Genomic DNA, 16,383 nt, shown 5'->3' with positions numbered 1-16,383 from the left:
GGTCGACCAGTACAACCCACCACTGGGCTGGGGGAGTTTGGTAGAAGACCCCACGAAAGACTACATCAGGTAAACATCAGTCCAAAACAAACCGATCGACCCACTTGGTTCTCTCTCTCTCTCTCTCTCTCTCTCCCTATTCTACAACGATTACTCCGGTGTCTAGTCTCGAGAGGCGGCAGCTTGTGTGCCCCTACCATTAGTCCAGCTATAATATACTCGACAAGCCACTACGTCACATGACTATTGGGTGGCCACTGAAGACTCCAGGACAGTAGGCTGTTTTGATATCTGTTTCTTTCCCTATACCCCTAAGCTTTGGAACTCTTTATCTTTCCATGTCTCCCCTAACACCTAAAACCTGACCCTTTTAACGAAAGGCAGGTTTTACCCTTCCCTAGTTAATCATTTTCTTATCATCTCTTTCGACAATTTCTGTGTCTCACTCAAGGATTGGCCTCGACAAAATCTTCACTCCGTATGTAAACACAAGTACACAGAGGGTTATGGGAAAGAAGTAAATATAATAACTAATGTTTGAAGGTCATGTAGAAAAGAAAAAAACATTACTAAAGGGAATCTTACTTAGGTATTCATATATATATATTTTTTTTTTCCTGATTTACGGCGTAATTTGATCAGCCATTACGTACCACACATGTCTGAGACTCCTGCCTCCTTATGAGCATTCTCCAACGAGGTCAAAGGTCATGGGGAGGTCATACAGCGAGGCGGACTACTGCCCATGACTTACCTGGGAGAGGGAGGGAGAGGTGAGAGGTCATCATGTGACACAGAGGGAGAGGGAGGGAGTGGGGTGGGGGGTGTGTAGGGAGAGAGGTGGCCTAGGGTGTGATGGTGTAGCTGTGTATGGTGAGGGGCTGGGGGGGGGGGGGGGGGGTGGTCACGACTATGCCATGATGACACAGCAAGAGCGGGCGGTGAGGAGGAGGGAGGGAGGGGGGGGAGAGGGGGGCTCCTCCCCCCCACTCCTCCTAGGCAGCATTGATTGGCGGTGGCGCAGCCACTGCCCTGCCCTCTCTCTCTCTCTCTCTCTCTCTCTCTCTCTCTCTCTCTCTCTCTCTCTTACACAGAACTCAACTGCGTCATAATCCTTTCTCATCAATAGCTCCCCTCCCCCCCCCTCTCTCTCTTACTCAGCGCCACACACCACGACCCATACACTGCCAGCCACTACACTCGACCGCCACTACACCCTCCCCAACAGCCCCTTGCCACGTAGTGCCACTTCACACAGTGAACCACCCGTGATCCACCGTACTCACCTCTGACCATTCTCACTCCTCGAGAAGGCAAAATTCCGGCGAAACTTTTCCTTTTTCTGTCTCATTCTGTCGATCACGTGAGGGTCGCGGGGTGCGTCCTGGGGGCACGTGGCAGCAACAGCACGTGCAACACGTGGCGGCGCAGGCGCGTGACGACCGACCCCCCCAGCTGTCTACACTGGTGATGTCACTCACCCTCGCGGCTTGGGGTCAGGGGCCCCCGTAACTAGGCCTGTGTCTCTCTTGACCTCTCCTGCTGTCTGCTTTCTGCTACACGACACTCCCTCCTCCTCCTCCTCCTTTCCCCTCCAACACACACAACTCTACCCCTCCAACACAGCGGGCGGAGGAGGAGCCCCCCCCCACAACAGATCTCCACCGTCACACCACCACACCAACACAGGTTCCGTTCCATATCGCATCCATCCGTCGTAGACCATCCCACCACAGGGAACTGTTTTCCTTACGTTTCTGTTTCTTTAAGTGGGAATGTTTCAGTCTCTCACACACACACGCGCGCGCGACAGCAGCTGTGGTGGTGGTGGTGGCTGTGGTGGCTGTGGTCTGCTGGTTGCCGACACAGCAAGGCGCTCCGCAGCTCAGATGGGTTACGAGGTGACGCAGCAGCAATGCTGTGTTGTGGCTGCTGCAGGTGGTGTGGTCGGGGGGGAAGTGGGGGGTCCTTCTCCTCACCGACCCTGCGCACTGTTGTCTGTGTGTGTGTGTGTGTGTGTGTGTGTGTGTGTCTGTGTGTTCGCCTCCCCATTGCCCTGGCTCCCGTCCTGCCCGACCGCTGTTGGCCCAACCACACTTCTCTCCACCACCGTGCCACCACAACCACCACAACCTACAACACCACCAAGGGGGTAAGCACTCTTGTGTGGTAGCCACAACACCAACCTACCACATCTTTGTTGTTACGACAAGCACTCTGTGGTTGTGGCAGCCACAGACCCACTCTACCACAAGCACACACACACACACACACACCACAAAGCAAGCACATCAACACCCCCCCTTAACACCCCGACCATTAACCTGACACAGGACCATACTCCCTTAACCCACGACCCAGCACCATTAAGAGCGAACCTCCCCTACATTATATCAACACTTGGCCTCCTTATCTTATCCACATCTGATCAATATGGCAAGACGGACGCACGTACCAACGACCCATTTTCTCCCGGGGTCCACCTTGAGAATGGCCAAGTGCTTTGGGTGTTTTAAGGAAAGAAGTGGCGCGGCTTGACCAAGCGATGAGGCAGGCACAGCAAGCTGAGGTGTACTCTCTCTCTCTCTCTCTCTCTCTCTCTCTCTCTCTCTCTCTCTCTCTCTCTCTCTCTCTCTCTCTCTCTCTCAACGCACCAAGAGAGACGTAAAATCGCTCGCGGTTCCCCATTATTTACGGCGGAGGAGGAGGAGGAGGAGCAGGACATCATCATAATACGAGGCACTTAAGAGCACGAGACAAGCAAGAGGAGGGGAGGTACAGCATGAGCCTGGGGCTAGGGTGAGTATGTGTGTGTGTGTGTGTGTGTGTGTGTGTGTGACGGGGGGAGGGTTCGTGACCCTACAGCGTATGGCCAGCCATCCTGACTGACATAGAGGAGCACAGGAGCAGCGCAATTGGGTCACTTGGAGCATAGATAACCAACATGATGACGCGACCTGAAGCAATGAGGGGAGCATTGTGGAGCATGAGAGAGCCGACGTGGGGTAGACCACGACCAGGAGCATGGAGGGAGTGGAGGAGAGGACTATCACATAAGAGTTCCCGGAGCATGAAGGCTGGCAGATACAATGGGAGGGCCTCCTCGCCCCTGCATACGTACGAGACAGTGATATACAACAATCGCTAATCTATGGAAAATGTAGACACCCTAAGGTCCACATTCACACGAGAACACTCAGGGGTTGCGTCCCTAACACTTCCCTTACTGAGCTCTAAAGGGAAGGAAGGGGAATGGGTTGGGGAGGGGGGCTATCCATCACCTACCCCATTACCCTTACCTCACATCTTGATACCCATCAACACGCTAGTGCTAACCACACCCTTAAATCTACCAGAACAAACGATGGTTCAGATTAGAGGACCCCCAGCCACCTGATTCCACGTCCACGCTAATGACCCATGACACAACAGGTAATTAGCAATTCCCCTTCCCCCCTCCCCCCTGATGCCAATTAACAAATTACCACCTTACTCAGTAGCGCTGGGAATCACTTACACCTCGCTGTATTTAGGGTCATGCCGAGGGCCTGGCTGCTATACTTAAGGGTCGTAACGTCGAGCTCCAGGGTCGTACCACCGTGCTGCTCAAGCGTACTAACGTCGTGCTCGATAGTCGTACTTATGTGCTCAAGGGGTCGTACCTCTATGCTCGATACTCGTATTTAGGTGTTCAAGGGTCGTACCGTCGTGCTCAAGGGTCGTACCGTCGTATTCAAGGGTCGCGTACCGTCGTGCTCAAGGGTCATACCGTCGTGTTCAAGGGTCATACCGTCGTGCTCAAGGGTCGTACCGTCGTGTTCAAGGGTCATACCGTCGTGCTCAAGGGTCGTACCATCGTGTTCAAGGGTCGTGTACCGTCGTGCTCAAGGGTCGTACCGTCGTATTCAAGGGTCGCGTACCGTCGTGCTCAAGGGTCGTACCGTCGTGTTCAAGGGTCGTACCGTCGTGCTCAAGGGTCGTGTACCGTCGTGCTCAAGGGTCGTACCGTCGTGCTCAAGGGTCGTACCGTCGTTCTCATGGGTCGTACCCTCGTGCTCAAGGGTCGCACCGTCGTGCTCAAGGGTCGTACCCTCGTGCTCAAGGGTCGTACCCTCGTGCTCAAGGGTCGTACCGTCGTGCTCAAGGGTCGTACCCTCGTGCTCAAGGGTCGCACCGTCGTGCTCAAGGGTCGTACCCTCGTGCTCAAGGGTCGTACCCTCGTGCTCAAGGGTCGTACCGTCGTGCTCAAGGGTCGTACCCTCGTGCTCAAGGGTCGCACCGTCGTGCTCAAGGGTCGTACCCTCGTGCTCAAGGGTCGTACCCTCGTGCTCAAGGGTCGTACCGTCGTGCTCAAGGGTCGTACCCTCGTGCTCAAGGGTCGCACCGTCGTGCTCAAGGGATTAAACAACATTTTCCGCCACCCGACCACCTGCACCATCTCTCACCACACCACACCACCACCTACACCACCTGCCAACTACCACACCACACAACCACCTGCACCACCTGCCAACTACCACACCACACAACCAACTGCACCACCTACCACTCACCACACCACACAACCACCACAGACCCTTCTACTTCGACCCTGACCCACCCGACTGTAGATACAAGGTTCTTAGAGGCCTCAAACCCGCCCCACTGCCTTCAAGCTGTACAAGACTGGCACCATTTGTGCCTCATTAATAACCAGTACAGTTTACATGTATTTCTCCATCGGTCACCTGTCTGCTTCGCTACCCACACCACACAAATCTTTCTCACCTCAACCACCGTCGCAAACAGCATCGAGGGGGGACCTGATGGTCTGCTGGTGTTCGAGTTCTTTTATAACCAGTGAGAGACGATGTTATGTTGTTTAAGATCAGTGGATCAAAGGGAAGAAACTGAGTTATGAGTTATAGTAAATATGTACAATATACCAAAGTCTAAAATGTTGTAGGATTTCTGAGAAAGTTCAAGAGATGGGGGCCCATGAGTGTAGAACTCCGTCATGTACAATGCAAACAAGTAATTACACAAACACACACACACACCCACACACACACACACACACATAAAAGTAAAGACACTTTACTAACATACAAAGTTGAAGGACACCGTAGAACACAAATAGTAATCACAAACGATAATTACAAAAAGTAATCACAAATTATAATTACAAATAATAATCACAAATTATAATTACAAATAGTAATCACAAATGATAATTACAAATAGTAATCACAAATGATAATTACAGAAAGTAATCACAAATGATAATTACAGAAAGTAATCACAAATGATAATTACAAATAGTAATCACAAATGATAATTACAAAAAGTAATCACAAATGACAATTACAAAAAGTAATCACAAATTATAATTACAAAAGTAATCACAATTTATAATTACAAACAGTAATCACAAATGATAATTACAGAAAGTAATCACAAATGATAATTCCAGATAGTAATCACACAGACAAGAGTACCTTATTGAGTGGCCAGCCTTGTAGTTTACGTCCTACAACCCCCCCTGGTCAAGACACGCCAAGGAAACATCCATCATAACCTCGCTCGCTCAGCCTCTCACACCACCACCACCACATCACACAACATCACACACTACCACACCGCCTTAATCCAGTGTTGGCGAAGGCGAAATCTCCACCATGGAACATGCAGAGACCTCCAACACGCCGCTCACAAACACATTACCACCGACCATGCAACATGTACAACCTATCTGGACTCACATGACGATATGTGTATACACACGGATGATATAAACCTTGAAAATGAATACACAGCAAAAATACATAATATTTACGAACGCGAGGGAAAAATACATAGTTCGCAAATGTACAGCAAACACATATTTCACGAACGCTCAGTAAAAATACATAATACTCTGTCGATACAGAGCAAAATACATAATACTCTGCCGATACAGAGCAAAATACATAATACTCTGCCGATACAGAGCAAAATACATATAATACATTTGTAACAGGAACTGTATTGGACAGTATCAGTGCTACAGCCAAATACATAATACATTAAATACAAAATAATGAAATTAATCCACATTCACACACCACTCTACCACAACACCTCAACTTTAATATAGAAAACGTCATGAGTGAAAACTTAAAAATGCACAATTACAACCAGACTACAAGCTCACAACCACACTACATGTTCACAACCATTTCTACCACACAGGGTTTCTAAAAGTCTGCCAAACATAGCATTCCTAGCACGGTAGGGCCAGCATAGCATTCCTAGCACGGTAGGGCCAACATAGCATTCCTAGCACGGTAGGGCCAACATGGGCAATCCTAGCTCGGTAGGGCCAACATAGGCATTCCTAGCACGGTAGGGCCAACAACAAAGGCCATCGCCACAACCACATTGCTCATGTTCGCTAGGGGCGCCGCCCCGTCTTCTGTCTTGCTGCCGTCTCATAGCTTTTTTCTGCTTCTCGGATATCCTCACTTCAAGCCTCCCCCTACCCCCCCCCTCCCTTAACAACCGTCCCCTTTGACACCCGACCTGACCTGCCTCAGCCGCCCCGGAAGCCCTATAAACGCCCTAATAACTCCCTTTTTTCCTGGTCAGGGTCCTGCCCTACCCAGGCCTAACAGAGGGCAACCAGCACCCAGTCTGGCCGCCGTGGCGCACTGGCCAGCGATGAGGACCCCCCCCCCCCCCCTCTCCCCCTCTAACTAACCTCACGGGACCAGGTTCGAGTCCTGGAGAGGGTGGGAGCAGCAGTCAACCAACCGGCTCACAGCCAAGCCCAGCTGCTCATCCTTCCTTTTAGGGATGAGGCTAGTCAATGAACGGGGTAAGCTGTGGTGTGTGTGTGTGTGTGTGTGTGTGTGTGTGTGTGTGTGTGTGTGTGTGTGTGTGTGTGTAGGGGCGTGCGAACATAAGGTTAAGACACAGTAAACATACAAGGTTGCGAGGCGGGTCAACGCAAGTGTATACCTCCTTCCCCTTACACACACACACACACACACACACTCACACACACACACACACACACACACACACACACTCATCTCTTGATTCTCTATTTACCACACGATCAATTTCCCTCACTGACAGACCAAGGTTTTATATTTTCCTCTCCACATGAACCAATCTCTTCATCACAATGGCACACACAAGTGGCGAAGGCGAATCCACTTTTTTTTTTCACTTCCACAACAAGGTGACCTTTAACACCTCCAGTATACAGTGTGTGGAACACTTAGAATACCTTAACATCTTCACTACAGTGTGTGGAACACTTACAATACTTTTACATCTTCACTACAGTGTGTGTGTGGAACACTTAGAATACTTTAACACCTTCACTACAGTGTATGGAACACTTAGAATACTTTAACACCTTCACTACAGTGAGTGGAACACTTAGAATACTTTAACACCTTCACTACAGTGAGTGGAACACTTACAATACTTTAACACCTTCACTACAGGGTGTGGAACACTTACAATACTTTTCTCACAAGTGCATAATATATATATACTTAACTTTTTTCACCTATTATTTAATGTTCTTCAGCTGGAAATACTTCAAAGCTGATTTCAAAACCTTAAGCTGAATTATCAAGACGTTTCTACAGTGTGTGTGTGTGTGTGTGTGTGTGTGTGTGTGTGTCGTCTGATCGTACATGAATATCTTCTTTAAATGTGAGAGGGGCCAATGACCTTAGGCTGGGGGGTGGATGACACCCTCCCCTCACAAACTAAGCCAACTCACCCAAATGACCTTTTGTACAATACACCACAACAAACCACCATCCCCACCACAACTACCTCCACCACCACCACCACAACCTGGTGGCCAGGAGGCATGTAACATCAGACACCACGAGAGAAAGCCGCGGCAAGGAACAAGCAGGAAGTAACCCACATCGCTGTCCAGCGGGCGGTTGTAGGGAGGTGGTGCTGTAGTGGTTGTGACGACCCTGTGACGTGTTTCCCCTGTTCAAGAACAGGGGGAACACGACTGAATCCGCCATTTCAGGACAGGGGGAACACGACACTGACGCACCCGGTCCTGGATTACAAAAGTCAAGAGACAATCAAACGAGCCTGACCTGACCTCAGCGCTACACCAAGACAATCATGTTCGGATCGACTCCAGCGCCGGTGTGTCGCGTGGAACAAGCCAGTCCCGCGGTCGGAGCCACACTAACAGTGTCCTACCCCCAACCCAGCTTCGTGACCCACGAAGGTTTCAACTTAACCCGTGTCAGGCATGTGGGTCACGACCATTGCCAGAGGGTTAACATGTACACAGCGCTGAACCATATAGAATAAATATATGGCCCGTCAAGCACTTTCCCCCAGTGGAGTGTGAGTGGGCATACCCACTCCTCGTTATCTGGAAGAACCCCAAGTGTTGTGTGCTTTTTGTCCAGAGGTGTATGACTCAGCCTCCCGACTGTCCACACACACACACACACACACACACACACACACACACGTCACTGTTTCAACAGTAAGCACCCAGTGTCACAGACGAACACAACGTGACAACGTTACAATAACAACGACTACGAAGACGAGGAAGAAGAAGAAGAAGAAGAAAAGGTAGAGGCAGGAAAGAAGGGGAGAGAAAAATATGAGGAAGAGGAAGAATGAAGTAAAGGAGGAGGTGAAAAAGAAGAAGAAGAAGAAGAAGAAGAAGAAGAAGAAGAAAGCATTGTGTGCAAGCATACCCAGCAGGCGTGGGCACGCGCCTACCGGCACGGGTGACCACAGCCCTGGCATTGTTTACATCCTCGGCAGCGCTGCCGTCATTCACCCTCTTCCGCGCGCTGGTGCCAAACTTCCCTCAGTGCCGGCGTGCCACCCCTGAGGGCCTAGGCTCCCTTATATCATACTACCCTTCCCATGAGACATGAATCAAGTCCTTCTGATGCGATATTAAAGGGACAGGTGACTCAAACCCAGAAAACTGTACGTTTAAATACGTCTGTGTTCTTTATCAATGTTTATCTGATATTAACAGACACACAACCCCTTTCTCTTGCCAGTGAGAACACGTTTCCAACACAAGAGTTGTTCAGCATACCCTAAACAAACAGCTGTCACGGCACGAGCAGAGCACGTAGCCTAGATCTATCGACGCCACATGACTTTAAGCTGATTAACATAACATGTTCAGGATTATACAATAAAGCCATGCTAACCCAGTGAACACGGCACAAAACTAAACACAGCGTTGTGACGCTTTCCTCTGAAACTACTCAAGGTCACACAGAACTGGAACAGCATATCACAGTGACCTTTGACCCTACTCAAGGTCACACAGAAGCAGTACAGCATATTACAGGGCCCTTCGACCCAACGGAAGGTCACACAGAACCAGTACAGCATATTACAGGGCCCTTCGACCCAACGGAAGGTCACACAGAACCAGTACAGCATATTACAGGGCCCTTCGAACCAACGGATGGTCACACAGAACCAGTACAGCATATTACAGGGCCCTTCGACCCAACGGAAGGTCACACAGAACCAGTACAGCATATTACAGTACCCTTTGAACCTAATGAAGGTCGCACACTTTGTATGAAACGAAGCCAGATAGAAAATGGTTTGCAGGAAAAATAACTGACAGCTGACACCATCCTGAAGTGTTGGCTCTGACACCAATTCTCGGTCAAGGAAAACAAAGAAAGAATAAGCTGTGACAAGAAGAAGATTCTGTTTCCATCTCTCTCTCTCTCTCTCTCTCTCTCTCTCTCTCTCTCTCTCTCTCTCTCTCTCTCTGAACCTCTCCGGCGTGACACCATTGTTGGTGTCATCACACAAGCATCACACAGCCACCACATAACACCCTAGAAGACCTTCCAACACTTATCATCTCTTACTTGTCTTCCAGCAATATCATATCATCATGGTATACTGCCACCACTACCATCACACATCTTGGGTATACTGCCACCACTACCATCACACATCTTGGGTATACTGCCACCACTACCATACCCCAAGGCAAGGGTTAAGGCCACCAGAGGTTACTTTCTTCTCAAAACACTTTACTAGATTCCTACACTAACTTCCCAGCCAGCACTCATATCAAACTGACGACTCTCTAACTACAATGAAGGTACCTTAAGGTCAAAGACTGGACCTAAGAGTACCAGACTTTGCCCTTAAAGGCCAAAAAAAAAAGGCCCGCCTTTCGAATAAACACAACCGTTTTATTGGAAGTAATTTTTCCTCAGTGCAGTACAGAATATATATATATATATATATATATATATATATATATATATATATATATATATATATATATATATATATATAGTGACTTATTTACCAAACGGCGTCCTAGCTACATCTCTTCGTTGTATATCAACTGACAGTTATATTTCTTTCTTCTGACTCACCTGATGTGATTATTACACGAAAGTGCACTTGGGAACATGCTGTGTCTCATCTCCTAGTGGACTCATAGGAATATATATATATATATATATATATATATATATATATATATATATATATATATATATATATATATATATATATAACATGAAGCTGTAGTGCATGTAAGTGTGGGTGTTGATGGAACAGTTTTAACGCCATAACTATCAGAACCATTTCGTGCACATTAAGGGCTATCTTCTGCACTAACTACTGCGTTCTTCGACTATTTCCTCAAAGGAACACTGTCTTCCCCCGAGGTCCCAAGGACCATGAAGGGATTCCATTCGTTAATCCTGCACCTCACCAGGATGCAAGGATGTGTGAAGGAAGTGGCATTTACGTGAAGGAAGCGAAATGCGTGTGAAGGAAGTGGCATTTGCGTGAAGGAAGCGAAATGCGTGTGAAGGAAGTGGCATTTGCGTGAAGGAAATACATCTGTGAATAGATGGACATATTTTATGTGAAGGCGGTAACATTTATGTGAAGGTGGTCACATTTATGTGAAGGTGGTCACATTTATGTGAAGGTGGTCACATTTATGTGAAGGTGGTCACATTTATGTGAAGGAGGTAACATTCATGAGAAGGTGTTAACATTTATGTGAAGGTGGTCACATTTATGTGAAGGAGGTAACATTCATACGAAGGTGTTAACATTTATGTGAAGGTGGTCACATTTATGTGAAGGAGGTAACATTTATGTGAAGGTGTTAACATTCATGTGAAGGTGTTAACATTCATGTGACGATGGTAACATTTATGTGACGATGGTAACATTCATGTGAAGGTGTTAACATTCATGTGAAGGTGTTAACATTCATGTGAAGGCAGGGAGGGTGCAGAGAGTGCGTTTCGAGAGACCAGCAGGCACCCAGCACATAAGATCATCCTTTACCGGCGAGCATCCACGCACTCTTAACATCATGACACCACAGATAGCCACCCCATACCAACGCACTCTTTACCCACCCCATGGTGTGTGTGTGTGTGTGTGTGTGTGTGTGTGTGTGTGTGTGTGTGTGTGTGTGTGTGTCTGGGTGCAAGGAGAACCCGACCCTATGATAACAGTCCCTAGAGATGAAAAAGTGCCAGTCGGGCTATACATCCGCATACCGGACACTCACTACCTCAGTCTCATAAAACCTTAGAACCGGTCCCCCCCCCATCCCCGGGCCCCCACAAGGCCAGACATCACACACACTCTACCTCTCTCAGTCACAACACATGTGACGCCACTTACCTGGTAAATATAGTGCACATGTCATCTGATATATATATATATATATATATATATATATATATATATATATATATATATATATATATTATCCCTGGGGATAGGGGAGAAAGAATACTTCCCACGTATTCCCTGCGTGTCGTAGAAGGCGACTAAAAGGGGAGGGAGCGGGGGGGCTGGAAATCCTCCCCTCTTGTTTTTTTTTTTTTTTTAATTTTCCAAATGAGGGAACAGGGAAGGGGGCCAGGTGAGGATATTCCCTCAAAGGCCCAGTCCTCTGTTCTTAACGCTACCTCGCTATCGCGGGAAATGGCGAATAGTATGAAAGAAAAAGAAAGAATATATATATATATATATATATATATATATATATATATATATATATATATATATATATATATATATATATATATTCTTTCTTTTTTCTTTTATACTTTGTCGCTGTCTCCCGCGTTTGCGAGGTAGCGCAAGGAAACAGACGAAAGAAATGGCCCAACCCCCCCCCCCATACACATGTACATACACACGTCCAGACACGCAAATATACATACCTACACAGCTTTCCATGGTTTACCCCAGACGCTTCACATGCCTTGCTTCAATCCACTGACAGCACGTCAACCCCTGTATACCACATGACTCCAATTCACTCTATTTCTTGCCCTCCTTTCACCCTCCTGCATGTTCAGGCCCCGATCACACAAAATCTTTTTCACTCCATCTTTCCACCTCCAATTTGGTCTCCCTCTTCTCCTCGTTCCCTCCACCTCCGACACATATATCCTCTTGGTCAATCTCTCCTCACTCATTCTCTCCATGTGCCCAAACCATTTCAAAACACCCTCTTCTGCTCTCTCGACCACGCTCTTTTTATTTCCACACATCTCTCTTACCCTTACGTTACTTACTCGATCAAACCACCTCACACCACACATTGTCCTCAAACATCTCATTTCCAGCACATCCATCCTCCTGCGCACATCTCTATCCATAGCCCACGCCTCGCAACCATACAGCATTGTTGGAACCACTATTCCCTCAAACATACCCATTTTTGATTTCCGAGATAATATATATATATATATATATACGACCCTTGACCACGACGGTGCGACCCTTGAGCACGACAGTACGACCCTTGGGTATACTAACCTGGTCTTACCTTGTTAGCGTGAGAAACATGTCTAATTTGCATCCACAAAATAAGGAGAGGGCGAGAAGAATGATGAGGAAAATAATGAGTAGAATTAAGAAAGAAAAAAAAATGGGTTTGAAAGAATAATGAGAAAGAAGTGTGTGTGTGTGTGGGGGGGGAGATATTATTGAAGAATGAGTGATAATACGAGAGCGGAAGAAAACCTTCAGTAAGAGTAAAGGGGAATAATAATAATAATAATAATAATAATAATAATAATAATAATAATAATAATAATAAGTACTGCAGATCAGAAGGGCACGTGCACGCAGCGTGCCTTCAAGCAAGTGCACGCGACCTTTTACAACCTATTCCATGGAGGTCACACACACACAGACACACACACACACACACACACACACACACACATACACACACAAACACAAGCCAAGCAAGCTGTAGGTAGGTTGGGGATGACATCTTGTGGACACAATGTAATGGACAGTAAATTAAATAGGTTTGATGGGATGGAAATGCCATGTTAATGGGCTATAACCTCATTTTCTTTAACGTTTTTGTGAGGTGATAGTCAGCCATGGGGCTCATGTATTGGTCCAAGATACGAAGGGAAAAGAGTCATTTGCCTTCCAGGTCATGTGTCCGCCACTCTGCTGCACATGCACAATGCGAAGCCTCACACTTGATTACGTACATCAGTTCACAAGAGTAATACCTCAAGATCAACTCACAACATCAGAAGCGGAGGTTGTGATTATACAAACATCTTTTTTTTTTCGAGTTGTGGCAAAGGTGGTATTGTGGTGTGTGTGTGTGTGTGTGTGTCTCCGGCTGGTGGGACCGGCCAGTTAACCTTGTAGCAATCAACAAAGTTATCCACGCCCCTAAAATGGTGCCACCGCCTCTCCTTTCATCGCGTTCACGACCCGGAACCCACCAGCTGTACAACACACACACACACACACACACACACACACGTCATTATAACATCTTGGCCTCACTACCCCGTACAACATTAATTCCATGCATGACCACACTGCATACTGTCATTCACTCAGATTCGTGTATTTCCTTATTTGCATTGAATGGACGATGTCATCTGCTGGAGGACAGTACATGGGAAGGGCAGATAACACAAGACCTGATGGTCTATGACCAGGTTATCTGCTGGAGGACAGTACATGGGAAGGGCAGATAACACAAGACCTGATGGTCTATGACCAGGTCATCTGCTGGAGGACAGTACATGGGAAGGGCAGATAACACAAGACCTGATGATCTATGACCAGGTTATCTGCTGGAGGACAGTACATGGGAAGGACAGATAACACAAGACCTGATGGTCTATGACCAGGTTATCTGCTGGAGGACAGTACATGGGAAGGACAGATAACACAAGACCTGATGGTCTGTGACCAGGTTATCTGCTGGAGGACAGTACATGGGAAGGACAGATAACACAAGACCTGATGGTCTGTGACCAGGTTATCTGCTGGAGGACAGTACATGGGAAGGACAGATAACACAAGACCTGATGGTCTATGACCAGGTTATCTGCTGGAGGACAGTTATAGTATCATAACTTCACAATCTATACAGATGTACAGATTATATATATACGGACTTCTGTATAAACCTTCCTGCCTATGCACAGTCTTACCATCTCGTACAGACGAGGACGATCGTGCAGACGAGGACGATCGTACAGACGAGGACGATCGTACAGACGAGGACGATCGTACAGACGAGGACGATCGTACAGACGAGGACGATCGTACAGACGAGGACGATCGTACAGACCAGGACGATCGTGCAGACGAGGACGATCGTACAGACCAGGACGATCGTACAGACGAGGACGATCGTACAGACCAGGACGATCGTACAGACCAGGACGATCGTACAGACCAGGACGATCGTACAGACGAGGACGATCGTACAGACGAGCAGGGCAGGAGACGCAGCCTGGGGCGCTGGGGGGTTGGCACAGGGGATCGGTCAAGTGGTAGCACGTGTAGCCCCCCAGGGGAAGTTGCTCTGCCCGTAGCTTCCCACCTGGGCCCGCGCAAGCCCCGTCCACCAGCTGTCGCCGGCTCATGCTGCCGCATCACCCAACAGCATAGTGGAACACCCCGCACGCCAGCTGTCTTCCTGGACCACCCACCCATCCCTCCGGTTCAACATCAGGAAGAGATTGGATTTGGCTGGGTGGAAGATACCCCCATGGTGTACCCGTGGGGGGGGGGGGGGGGGGGGGGGGGGGCCTAGGGGGGGTACCTCTCTGTACTGGTTACGTTACCTCCCTCGCTAGGGGGGAGGGGGGAGAGGGGTAGTAACATCCCAGTCTGGGTCACATTACCCCACATCGCTAGCAACGTTGGGTAGGGGGTAAACCCAACCCACCCCACACCCATCCCACCCCGGGGAAATAATAACAAGGGGGTAAACAACCCCAACAACCACCCCATCCTACCTCCACCCCGCTCCCCTCCTACGAGACGGGAGAGTACTACCTCACGTTACCCCCCTCCCACGTTAACCACAGCCTGCCTGGACTCCACCTCCCCTCCTACAAGACGGGAGAGTACTACCTCACGTTACCCCCCTCCCACGTTAACCACAGCCTGCCTGAAGTACATGATTACCCCCCCATACGTGAGCGAGGAGGCGCTGGGAGATGTACCAGTGTGGCAGACGGGGTCCACATCCTCCAGCAGGTGACCAGGCAAGTCGGCTCCCTTAGTGTCCACGTAGCACCTGGTACTGACACGTCTCCCTCAGGGTTACCCTTAGGGTAAACAGGGCAGCTGCCCTCACCACCCCACTCCCCATTAAACTCTCCCTCCCTAACCCCCCCAAACTCCGGGGTCAGGGAAGGTCAAGGGGTTAACGACCCTATACCACCACAGCTGTATCCTCCGCTGCTGGAAACATATGGCTCGGTCACTGACATCATCTCCACCACACCATCACCAACACCGTCCTTACGCAACTCCAACGCTTCCCCCCCAACACTTAGCCACCGAACACCACCGCGAACAACCCACGCCACAGACCCAAACAGCTTCGGGTCAGGTCGTAGGTCAATCCATCACACACACACACACACACACAAACAACACACACGGGACAAGACCTACAGCTCAAATCTCAACGACCAATTTTATCGTAGGGAGACGCAAGATATGTGTCTGTGTGCGCGCGTGTGTGTGTGTGTGTGTGTGTGTGTGTGTGTGTGTGTGTGTGTGTGTGTGTCCAGCGCCTCACATCTTACGAGAGGTGTGTCCACAACATTCTTCCACAAACCCAAGACCAGCAGGTCCCAGCCAGCGACTTGCTACCATCATGGTGCTGCACACACACTAGAACCGACCACTGAAACAAGCAGGACTGACTCTCTCTCTCTCTCTCTCTCTCTCTCTCTCTCTCTCTCTCTCTCTCTCTCTCTCTCTCTCTCTCTCTCTCTTTCAGATGGGACCCCACGAGTGTACACTGGTCATCATGAATCAAATGCTACCATCAATATATATATATATATATATATATATATA

At 48.5% G+C, this 16,383-nt stretch overlaps 1 protein-coding gene across 2 annotated transcripts in view; it reads right to left on the bottom strand.

Moving 5' to 3' along the window:
• Polr2H (DNA-directed RNA polymerases I, II, and III subunit Rpb8) overlaps window positions 1-16,383 on the bottom strand; it is a 301,372-nt gene that overhangs the window by 189,006 nt on the left and 95,983 nt on the right. The window contains exon 1 of one of the 2 annotated variants that reach the window (XM_071691847.1): window positions 1,287-1,831. The exons of the other annotated variant lie outside the window; for it this stretch is intronic. Coding sequence (XP_071547948.1) covers window positions 1,287-1,296 — 10 coding nt within the window. The 5' untranslated portion in view covers window positions 1,297-1,831. Of the gene's footprint in view, window positions 1-1,286; window positions 1,832-16,383 lie in introns of those variants that run through there. 2 annotated transcript variants of the gene reach the window in all.

The sequence above is a fragment of the Panulirus ornatus genome, chromosome 51 (genome assembly GCF_036320965.1).
Source record: "Panulirus ornatus isolate Po-2019 chromosome 51, ASM3632096v1, whole genome shotgun sequence".
Taxonomy (NCBI): domain Eukaryota; kingdom Metazoa; phylum Arthropoda; class Malacostraca; order Decapoda; family Palinuridae; genus Panulirus; species Panulirus ornatus.
Note: the sequence above shows the minus strand (reverse complement) of the source record. Positions and strands in the feature narration are given on the sequence as shown.